This window comes from Photinus pyralis, unplaced genomic scaffold (genome assembly GCF_008802855.1).
Source record: "Photinus pyralis isolate 1611_PpyrPB1 unplaced genomic scaffold, Ppyr1.3 Ppyr1.4_LG6, whole genome shotgun sequence".
Lineage (NCBI taxonomy): Eukaryota > Metazoa > Arthropoda > Insecta > Coleoptera > Lampyridae > Photinus > Photinus pyralis.
Genome location: NW_022170663.1, coordinates 18337363 through 18349425, shown reverse-complemented (window position 1 = coordinate 18349425; position 12063 = coordinate 18337363). Strand labels below are relative to the sequence as shown.

The following is a 12063-nucleotide window of genomic DNA, read 5'->3' as shown; positions in this document are numbered from 1 at the left end:
ACTTCTAAATCAATAGAATTCACGAAGACACCAGAGACTATTTTATCCTTTCCAGGATTTCTATTCTGCTAGTACCTATACAAAACCCGTCCAAAGTTTTTTGAGATAAGCTTTTCCGAGAAGTTAAAGTTTTAGAACCAATGATCAGGACGGGTTAATTTCTCCTTTGCAGCGGCCGATTCGATAACTAAACTAGATAGTTTAGGTCGTTTTTTGGGACTCACCTGTAATTGCTACGAGGACGGATCAGGTCCTTTTGAAAGATAATTAGCTTGTCTTGGTGTAGAAACAACAACTGGAGTCGGCGTATGTAAAAGTAACCTCGTTTCTTCGGTGGGGGAATGATCCATTGGTGGTGGCGGTGGACATATGTATAAAGGTAAGTCACGTACACTACCACTACACTCTTTCAGTTTATCTATCACATAGTCATTTTGTCTATCTTTACTAATAATATCATCAAGTAAAAACAAAGGTGATTTTAAAGTTCGGTTTCTATCATAGTCGGCCTGACCGGATAAAGGAAGAGATCTTGTGAGTTTCTGATGGGGTCGGTGTTTAACGGGCGGCGACGATAGGCGTTTACTGGGTGATGAGTACTCGCTGCCCGACCCAACATCAATACCCGAGGTGCTATCCGATATGAGTCGTTCACTTTCGGGGTCCCCGTTTTTGTGCGAGCTTCCATCCGATTTCTTTAAAATCGACTTTGAGCGACGATGGTGTTCCATTGGCGAACTGGTGCGACTGTCCATGGAATCTACGGATAGGGAAGATTTGCTGTCGCCATTTTTTCCTACAGATTTTATAATGGCGAGATTTTGAAATTATAAGTCATGGTAGTTACCTGATCTCGATCCGCTGAGCGCGTGCAAACCGAAGAGGTGCTGATTTAGTATTCTGCTGGCTGATGCAAAACCTTTGCTCGTCATGAAGGACTTTTTGGAATTACGTTTACCTTCTAAGCTCTCTTGGGACTGGCGTTCAAATGCATTACCGAATCGTGTTCTTTGTCGATTAGTCTGCAAGTTGAGGGTTGAGCAATGGTCGCGTCGATGATTATACTAACCGGTTGAAAACGCGTCTTTCTATGCTTGGGTTGAGGCGAATCGTTTAGACTCACCCGACTTCCACGGTCAATGCCACCGAAGCCTCTGTAGCTTTCTTCAATTGGCGTCGTCCCCAAGCTTCTTAATCCGGTGTCTCCGGACGCTGATTTTTTGACGGCCGATATTAGGCTGATTCCGGGTGGGGGTGCTGTGGGGCTATTATCTACGCTTTTGTCTAAAGGGTTTACGTACAGGTTGCTATCAATCGCGCACGTGGGATCTGCTACGTTTGAAGTTAGGTCACCTTGGGAGTGGTAGGGATGGGTGTTGCAACTCGCAAAGGTATCTGAGCTATCCATGCTACCCATATCGGCACTGTTGATGGCATTTTGAAAAGCAGGTTTGGTATTAATGTCAAAATCTCCAAAAGGATTCACGAAGTCGGTCATTCCGTTTCGTAACGTTTTCATTTCTAAACAAACCGGGTTTCGGAAATCACTTGTTCCTAATGGCATCAGGTTTTCTGCGTCGACGAATTCCTTATAATCCTAAATGGAAATCTATGTCAAAACTGTGAGTATATTCCAGAAAGTCCTACACTTAGAGATTTACCCCCAAATTACTTTGGCAAAATTTCAATACACGTAACCTCTATACATTTAAGTTCAAAAAATTCTATTCTACAACAGTGCATGGACGAGGCATTAATTTAAACTACGTGCACATGTGTTTAGATTCAAGCTTGCGTGCAAAATTCAAATTAGGTACTTTTCTACAAACCTTCGTGACACATTTTTCATGTTTTGTGTAGATGTATTTTTGTTTTGATTTTTTTTTACTTTATGAGTGTCGGCTTGTGAAAACAAAACAATATTAATAACCAATAGACAATTACAAAAAACAAGGCCACACGATTTACTCAGTTTAATTAGCCACGCATCTCACGCGGAAAGGGTCCAATTTAGAAAAGAAAACTCTCGCTTTTACCCAGAGTAATCCCTGATTGGTAACTCACCTGATATTAACACTTTGAAAGTAGAAATGGCAACGGAAACTCTACTAGACATTTTTGGCATGAAGCGGAATACATTCACCTCGGCATCTTCCATCGTTACAATCCTGCAACGCAGTACTACTCAAATATGTTTATTGCTGACTGTGCTTTTTTTAACCAGGAGCTTTTTCAGCCCTTTGATTTGAAGTTATTAGACACAACACGAATGAAAACTATGAAAAGGAAATTAAAGATCAAAATTAAAGCGGAGGAAAGGTGTGTATGTTGTATGACAAAGGTGCTGAGTCTATCGGCCACTGGAAACTTAAACGTTAGTTAATGCTTCCAGGAGAAATCTAACTAATTTCTAAGTATATAAGCAAAGTAGAGCATGATTGCCTTATTCTCTCGTGCACATGCATCGTGTACTGGCAAGAAATGAGGAAAAAAATGCACGTGGCAGCTATAATTTGTATGTCTGGTCATTTTTTATTTACAGTAAATGAATCCCTAAAAGCCTCAATGAGTCATTAAGCAATCGGCAAGAAAATATTAAAAGGATCAATACTACCTTTGAAGTGCAAAAGCAACATTCGAATTCGTTAGGTATTTCGTCAAATCTCTCGACCTTCTTGTTGGCATCAGACTTTTTGATGTTAGCCTACAAGATGGATCAGTAGAATACAATCGACCTAATTTTTTTTTCGCAACGATCTCAGTTGACATTTATGTATTATAACCTAAATTATTTTTGAGCACGTCGGTGAATTTGCAATTTGCACTAAAAACAGACTTTTTAGTAGAAAGAGAGCTGCTCGACAGCTGAAGGATTAGACATAATTTAATACACAGAATGATTAAAGGGTAAAACATTCGACAACAACCAAATGCAACATTATCGATCCACATACAAGTAAACTGAAATCGATAGCTATGTATAGTATGCAAACTATTTACAAGTGCTACCAATATCCATATCAGCTGAAGGTACTTTGAGCGCCTTCAGCCGATTTTGCTGGAATTCAAAGAAGTTAAAATTTACCCCGGGCGATAGGTATTCCTTGGGCGAGTAGGGTAGCAATTTTGTTTCGTCTTGAGCAAGTGGCGCGGCTCCGACATTGATCTGTTCCTCTGCTGGTTCCAGCTCTAGTAGTCTCCGCGGAGGCGGCGGCGAAGGTATGGGCGGACCCTCGTTTGTTGGAAGACAAGGAATTTGGGAAGAGTTGGTTCGCCTCGGACGATTAGGTAAATGATCGTAGTTTCTATAATATCCGCTATCCGTTTGTGTGGGATTACGGATACTTGCAGATTCCACCTCTGCGCTGTTAGCGTCCACACGTGACAAGTTGTGGCCTAACGACGACACTTGTTTAAGCAAAAGACGCCGAAAAACATCTCTTAATCGTGTTAGAAACATGTTCCCAACACGATCACTTCCGCTATTAGCAACACTTTAAAGACGGCATTAAGCAAACGGGATGTAAACTGATAACATGAACTAAAATTGTTGAACACAGTAATTTTTGCACAGTGCATTCTACAAAATGTCGAGATGTAAGCGTGGCATGCGTTTCCAACAGCGCAGTGTTTAGGAGATTCTGCCTTCATTTCCACCAATTAGAGCACATTTGTCACCTGGGGAAGAAGACATGGTCTTTAGACTCAAGTCGGTGGAGAGAAAGGCACGCAAGCAAGTAAATCAAATTTTGAATGCCGTAGCTAATGGTTTGTTTCTCCATAATAATGAAGAAAAGCGACTATAACCAAGAATGTAAGTCCAAACTCACTTTTAGCGAAACTGAAATGCATATAGTCTCTTCCCTTCTCGTTAATTAAGAGGATTCGCGCAAAACTGTGCATTTAGAGGATACGATCATACCACGTGTGACCCAAATGGTTTTCACATGGGAATTAGGGACCTCACAAGTTCAAATAGCGAATTTACCGCGATATTTTCCAAAATATCTTTCAGAATACGGCCTAATTCAAAATTTTGCACATTCCCCATATAGCAACCGACGTAGGTACGTTTTAGGTCCATTATTTGTATGAATGTGCATTGTCCATGGATCTAAAACGGGTGTTCGTTTTAGATGTTCTAACTGAAACGTTTCAGTACCATTTTAAATATCCATTCCATGGATGTCCTTTAGTGGACTAAACTTTAAGAAAATACCTACTTTTACAATATCGCTACATCCTGGTCAGTTTTCGTTTAAAAATTATCTTTTATAAAACACCTAACATATATATTGCCATTGATCAATAGATACAATTTTTCAAGTGCATGGTGGCAACAAATTACAAAAGCTCTCCTAACCCCAAATCCCAGTTACTTAAGTATGAAATGATTTGCTAGCCAGAATTTCTAATTTTCGCGTGTCTCATTACGCGCAGTACATTAAATGGACATCTGTGAAACGTACATTAAAGGACGTCTATGCATTGTTACTTAATTTACTTCATGTAGACCTTCAAGGAACGTTCTAATTGAGGTAATGTAAAAAAAAAGATTATAATTAAAAACGGACTGATTGAATTTTTATTATTTTTCTCATAGACGCCGAACCATGACGTGACTGAACATTCTGAATACATCCATGGGAAGTTGTTGTGATATATGGGTAAGTACCGTTAATGCAAAACAGCTTGTATAATAAGTGGTTTGTGGGGTACGAACACTGTTAAATGGCATTTTTTCCAAAATAATGTTAACGTAGATGGAGCCTTATTTAATTTGTATATAATGAATTTTCCTATGGAAAATGTAGCAGTAAGACTTTGCTCTGAGATTCAATGGCCCTATAAAGCGAGATTTCCATGACGGTTTCAAAGGAAAATTCTAACATTTCAAAAATTTACGTAGTTTCAATGGAAAATGCTCAGAACATTAAAAAAATGGTTTCAAGTAAGTTTGTAGAATTTCTGAAACTATAGTTCTATAAGAAAATTTTTTTTCCGGGTCGATCTGAGACAATTTTTTTTTCGGGGCTCAAAAAAAGGGAGTGTACAACCTTCCTTTTTTACCAAAAATCGACTGCACCAAAATTTGTCGGGAAAACACTTTTTCTTATTAATTTTGGTGCGTAGAATCCAAAACAATTCGTACTTTTTCGATCAGACTTCTCAATCAAAAGTTATGGACTAGAAACAAATTTCGAAAGAAAATTCAAAGGGCTGTAACTTTTGAACTAGTAGCCCAATCTTGGAACTGTTGGAAATTATGGATTCAATCTATAAGAAAATTTTTTTTTCGGATCGATCTGAGACAATTTTTTTTCGAGCCAAAAAAAAGGCAGTGTATAACCTTCCTTTTTTAACAAAAATCGACTGAAAGGAACTTGAGGACGTTATGGACTAGAAACAAATTTCGAAAGAAAATTCAAAGGGCTGTAACTTTTGAACTAGTAGCCCAATCTTGGAACTGTTGGAAATTATGGATTCAATCTATAAGAAAATTTTTTTTTCGGATCGATCTGAGACAATTTTTTTTCGAGCCAAAAAAAAGGCAGTGTATAACCTTCCTTTTTTAACAAAAATCGACTGAAAGGAACTTGAGGACGAGTGGAACTTAAAGGATAAGGGAAATTTTAAAGAGGAGTTTTGATATGAACAATGGTTTTAGAGAGAATTTTACCTCTTCACAAGAAAAAAAAAGGTAGAGGGTCTCTGAATCGTGTAGAGAATGTTACAGAGACGATGAGACAACACAAAGAATTTCAAGGAGGATAACAGACGTTTAAGAAGAAATTGAGCAAAGCGTGAAGGGATCATGAAGGGAATTTCGATACCTAAAAGTAATCGATTAGAAGCCTAAGCGAACTTGTGGCGATTTTGAAGGACAAAAAAGAAGAGATTGACAATAGTTCAAACAAGATTTGATTATAACTAGAGAAAGGTAAATGAACCAAAGACACATTACGGAGAAATTTAGAGAATGGGAATGTGAGGGCGAACTTTAGAAAAACATCGGGGTAACTGAAGCCTGAAACTGCATGAGAAATTGAAGGGAAGAAGTTGGAAATTTGAGACTAACTTGAATGGCGTTGGATAGGAAATGCAGGTATAAGTTTAACACAAGCTTGACTGACATTAAGGTAAGTAAGGAATATGAAATTAAGGTTGCTCGATTTTCATTATTAATTTTTTAGCGTATTTTTGCAAATTTATTTGTAAAAAGGTATAGCTTTTAATCTCACTTTGGCCTGCCGGCTGGCTGGCTGGTAGCAAATGCAAGCCGTAGAAGAACGTTTGTAGAAAGATGAGGAGTGTACATGTACTTACCGGGGCCGCGTAATTAACAACTTTAGGGAGGGGGCGACATGACGTGGGGTCGGTGACATCTGGGCGCCATCCCCGAGCCTATTACATTAATGTGGTGATTTTTTAGTTCTATTTTCTTCCATAGTTTTGGTCCGATTGTTTTCAAATTGGTGTCGTCGGAAACACGCACAACTCGGGCATGGTGGAATTATGATTTTTTTCCTAGGAGCGAAATTAACCATCTTTTGAAAGGCGCGCGGCTTCGAAGGCTCGTCGACTTCGGGCGCCCAGGTTATTTTCCGCTGCGGTCTCTGTTTCTTGTGTCGCCAATAAAAGCTCGAGCTATGAAAAGTGCCCCAAAAACTGAGTACAATTTTGTGGAGAGTTTTAGCGAAATCCACCAAAATGCGAATTGCGGGTGAACGGGACGTCGGAAGTGGATACCGATAGCTCAGTCAAAGCTTCAAATGTGAATTGCGGGCGAAAGGACGGCGGAACCCTGTACCGATAAAAGGAATGTTGTAACCCCCGACAAGATCTTACTGATAGTGAAGTCAAAACCCAGATAGCACCTTACGTTTTATGTACGTACGTTTATGGTCCACTATTTGTACATTCGTCCAAGGACCAAAAATGACGTCCTACGTACGTAAATTTGAGACATCGTATAGTCGTTTCCTCGCCTTGAAACCAATATTAGACGAAACCACAATTTCTTTGATTGAATAAATTACAACAAATGCTACATTTGACATGGTGCGATGGTGCCTCACTTCGTGGAGTTCGTTTGAATGGCCAAGCGACAGAAAAAGATGTACAGTTGGAGATCCAAATGGTCAAGACGTTCCGCAGAAAGAATAAAACATGACTTGTGAATTGATTAAAATGTCCACAGGTTTAGCAATAAATTCCTTTAAAATATTTATAAGGATTTTTTCATTTCATAAGGAATTATGACAAATATATGACGTCAGTGGACGTAGATATGACGTTCATCAATGGACTTAAATATGATCTCGATTATTGGACGGAAGTATGATATCCGATTTGTTGAAATATGGACCAAATGTGGACAAAACTAGTACCAAATGTAGATATTCAATGTATGTTGTACGCTGGCTCAAAATCATTCATCCAATGGACATCCACTGTACAATCTTCGGCTATCTGGGAACTTCAAACGACAATTGCTAATAGAATACTGATCTGCAACACACAAATGCGTTTGAAGTCTTTTCGATATCACACTAGGACTTTGATCATTTTTACTTAAATGTTACCATTTTTTTGAAATTTTGTTGGTGGGCGCGAAAAGGTATATTTAAAGAGAGAACGATATTTTGGAAATTCCCCTGAGAGGCGGAGATACGAAGTACAGAGTGGAGAGGAGGGAGAGGTCCAATTTACAACGAGGTGTTGTGACTGCCGTAAGAGGGCAAACATTGAAATAAATGGTAACTGGAATGCTCGTACTAGCGATTTCCTCGAACATTTTGAGGGAGTGGTTTTTACATTTTGCCACTCTTAGGCCTCTTGGAGGCGAAACCCTTAGAGTTACGGAAAAGGTACAATTGCGCGATTCTAGACCTCGATTAGAGCCACAAGATGCGCGGTCAAAAATTCCAGTAGCACCTCCCGTTGGCAGTAAGAGGGCGAAAATGAGCGTTTGCGCATAACATTCTTGGCGAGGAGTTGGAAAAGTCACGTGAGCGATTCGAAAGGAGTGTCAGGAGCGCTTATTTTAGAACGGCAAGCTTAAAATTAGTTAGAAAAGTAACGCTATGGTAATAGTATTAATATAAAAAAATATTAGAAACATTAAAAAAATAATAAAATCATGGTAGTGAGGGGGAGAGGCACATAAATCCACCTCTGTTAGTAGAGATTTTTTAGTGGTTGAGAAGGGTTGAGTTTGACTTCTAAACTTCAAGCAAAATATGGAGTCTAAAATCTAATCTTGGTATTCTATTGTTAACTTTGCAGACAGAATTCGATCACAATTTCAGGAATGGAGATGCTATTGTTAACCTTGCAACCTTTATCGAGATCTCAAAAATGTATAAGAAGATCTCGAAAAGATTTTGTATGATTTCTAGCAAGATATGGAGAAATGAATTCCAATAAGATAAGAATATATTATTATTTATGATATTTTTTAAAAAGTCAAAGAAGTTTCCTAAATATAATTAGTAGCGTTTCTAAAGGATTACTAAGATGACTTCTAAAGACTCAAAGAATATCCTGGCAGATTCCTAGGCCGGGCTCTAGGTTTTAGGAATTTTGAAAGAACCAAATAATCCCAAGATTTCTAAAAATATTTTTAAGAACTTATAAATCTTAGGTATTTGATAAAGATCTGTGAGACGATCTTTATGAAAATAAAATAAGAAAATAAGTACGATTTATTATTACACAGGCGCTTTCTTGGAGAGATGATTCTAGGAGGAATCCTAGACAAGAATGAAAGTAAAATTGCCTAATAAATCGCTTATTTTTCAATATATTTTGATGCGTTTACACCAAAATGTCTAGAATGATGTTGGTATCGCTAAATGCACTATTTTGCATATTACTGTTGCGAATCCTCCTGACTATGTGAATGTGTACCTTTGAAAAACCTTTCATGCAACGGCGATATCATGCATCCTACCTGTATCAACGATGACGTCAATGAGATCCATGCTTTTGGCGAAGGCGTCCCTCAGATTAATGTGATGAAAGGAAACGATACTGCCCTCGCGCTTGGCTCGCTCTAGCGCCTCTCGACGTTTCAGGGCCTTTTCTCTTCGCATTTGATTTTTATAGAATTCGGCAAAATTATTAACAATGATGGGAATGGGCAACGCAATCACCAAGACCCCGCATATGCAACATACGCTTCCTATAACTTTCCCCAAAGCGGTGGTGGGGTAGATATCTCCGTAGCCAACGGTGGTCATCGTAATTCCGGCCCACCAAAACGTCTCAGGTATACTAATAAACTTAGTTCCCGGTTCCTCTTTTTCGGCAAAGTAGGCCAGACTCGAAAATATCAGCACGCCCATAGCGAGGAAGAGCATAAGCAGACCCAACTCCTTATAGGAATTACGTAAGGTAAACCCGAGGGACTGGAGACCGGTCGAGTGGCGGGCCAACTTTAGAATTCTCAAGATTCGCATTATCCTAAACACCTGAACTACTCTTCGTACGTCTTGAAATTGATCGTTGGCGTTTTTATTAGTCTCCAACAAAAACAGCGACACAAAATAAGGCAATATGGCTAACAAGTCAATCACGTTGAGGCCGCCCTTGAAAAATTTCCATTTATTTGGCGAAGCGCTAAACCTCAGGATGTACTCGAGAGAAAACCACGTTATGCAGACAACCTCTACCATCGCCAGTTGAGGATTATCTTGGGCGACTCCTCGATCATCGTAAACCTGCATGCTAGGAATTGTGTTCAGCGTAAGCGCGACGGTCGATACCACAATGAACAAGATGGAAACGATGGCGATTACCTGCAATTGACCAATTAAATAATAATTGTTGATCTGTACATTCCACGAAGTGAAAAACAGATTAGCCTTCGCTAATCTGGTTTTCCTTTCGCGCACCTCCATTTTCGCATCCTTACAGTTAGTGCGTTGTTAATAAAGAAATAAAAAGAAAGTGAAGAAATGTGCCAACGATAATAATTAATAAGAAACATTGAAAGACACAAACAAGCGAAAGTGATTAAAAATGACGTTAATTCTTTTAAACAAAACCAGCAGTACAGGAAGCAAATGTACACAGTTCGACCCCAATGTCAATCGTAACTAGTCTAAACGGTTAATTTTCCAACGCGATATCACGACGTTGGAACAATGCCGAAGACACGCTACGAGAGACAACGCATTAAGGTTCGAAAATACGTTGTAATGGTCGTTGCGTTTGCCCATCACCATAAATATAGATATATTACACAAGCACATCAATTTAACACCCATCTCTTGCATCTTCTTTATTCGAGGCAACATCTAGAAAAGGTATTAGCATAAAAAGGCAAAAAGTTGGCACATTGGTAACGCTACATGCTAGCAAACACTATACTAAGCGACACTTTGTTTTAATGACCATCTTACGATGTAATGGTAGGAATACGAACAAGCAATTTACACTCAGTTTTTTGTAGTGTTCAGTTTATGATAAGAAAGGCATGTTTAGTAAAAGAAGAGAGAGAAAGACAGAGTAGTGGAAAAAAGGAAGAGCTGTTCAGGCATTTTTGGAAGGATAGAAAAAATCTGCTTGTCTTGAAGATGGGAATAGCCACAGGACCCCTCCTAAAGTTATTATCTATATTTTAACTGTGATAATTTTTCTTCCACCTTTGTGTCCAGGGTTAACTACTCTCCAATAAACAAAATGCGACTGATTTACGGTCTTTTCATTCGGCATCTATTCAATATACGGGATATTTGGATACAAACTGAGTCCATGAACATACTAGTTTGGCCAGAACCTTCCTAAGAGCGAGTGGGGTTGAATCGGTTCCATTCTCCGTTTTTTATTCTTCCCATTTAGTCACAATTTGTGACACTTGTTATGTAATTGTAATGTACTTCTTATTGGAGTGCATGCATATGGAACGGGTTTACTTCCAAAAATCTTTGAAGTCTCCTCACGGTCTTCCGTTTCTGATTCATCGCCCATTGCTTCCAGTTTCGGAATTGCCAGCTATCAACAGATCGAAAAATTCCTTGGTAGCAGTGAAAATTATTGGAGAGCGGATCGATTTGGCTATATCGTATATTCCTCACAAGAGCTGCATCGGAAGTTGAAAGTGATGAATAACTAGTACTACTATATGATGTGGGCAGCGAGTCAACATCCGGGGCGAATTGCAGGTGTAGAGTGGGTTTTGTCAAAATGTGCCAGAAATCCAATTCAACATGCAGCTTGCTAGCGATTTTTCGTGCACAGATTCGATCGCGCATTCCAGCAGCGGTACCGGTAATTAGTACCCTCTCAGAAGTTCCATTGCAGCTGCAAACATGAATCCTAGTCTCTTGCTGCTGTTAAGTAGCCTGTAATCCGGATGTACGACCAAGTACATCTGTGGTTACGGGAGGAACCTACCGGTGGGGCACGAAATTGGGGCTCAGAAAGTTAAAAATAGTCAGCTAGTTCCGCAGCTTTCATAATTTAATGCTGCTCCTGAGATTTGATATTTGTCCATGCATGAAATTATATAATGTGATTGTAGAAAAGCATATTTTAAATGTTCTGTTGCATTCCTGAATTGCACTGGTATTAGGAAAACGCCCATTTAAAATCACAAATACATACCGTCTTATATAAATATTTACAAAACATGGCTCCCATAAAAATAATAGAAAGTCCAGTAAAAACGCTATAACAAAAATGCGTTGCATGAAACATATACCGACATACTTACATTGGCAATTACTTTATCTTTAGCACATTTCTCAAAATCAACCACAATAAATTTGTTAGGTAGTTGGTAAGCGAAACGCTTATGTTTTTTCCCAATCGTCCGGCTGGCGCTCGACCGCTCAACGGCTTCATGTCCATTGAATGAAAACCAAACGAATAGGACGATTACGATGAAACTTGACAAATGGATTGTTTATCAAATTTGTAGATCGAAGTTCGTGAATTGGCAGTGTACGCAAAAAAAAAATAAGTTTGACATCTCCGTTAGTTATGAACCGAATTGCATGAAATTCAAATTGGGTATATAGCTTTAACGATATAGTACGGAATGCCACAAATTTA

The 12063-nt window shown here is 38.9% G+C and overlaps 1 protein-coding gene across 5 annotated transcripts in view; it reads right to left on the bottom strand.

Moving 5' to 3' along the window:
* Positions 1 to 224: 224 nt before the first annotated feature.
* Positions 225 to 12063, bottom strand: part of LOC116173092 — a 144246-nt gene continuing 132407 nt past the window's right edge. For 3 of the 5 annotated variants that reach the window (XM_031490371.1, XM_031490372.1, XM_031490374.1), the window contains 6 exons: positions 8957 to 9803; positions 3086 to 3396; positions 2615 to 2704; positions 1070 to 1597; positions 848 to 1022; positions 225 to 796 (listed from right to left, as the gene is read on the bottom strand). In XM_031490371.1, the coding sequence (XP_031346231.1) occupies positions 234 to 796; positions 848 to 1022; positions 1070 to 1597; positions 2615 to 2704; positions 3086 to 3396; positions 8957 to 9803 (2514 nt within the window). In that variant the 3' untranslated portion in view covers positions 225 to 233. The remainder of the gene's footprint in view (positions 797 to 847; positions 1023 to 1069; positions 1598 to 2614; positions 2705 to 3085; positions 3397 to 8956; positions 9804 to 12063) is intronic. The other 2 variants (XM_031490375.1, XM_031490376.1) reach the window with 2 other exon arrangements.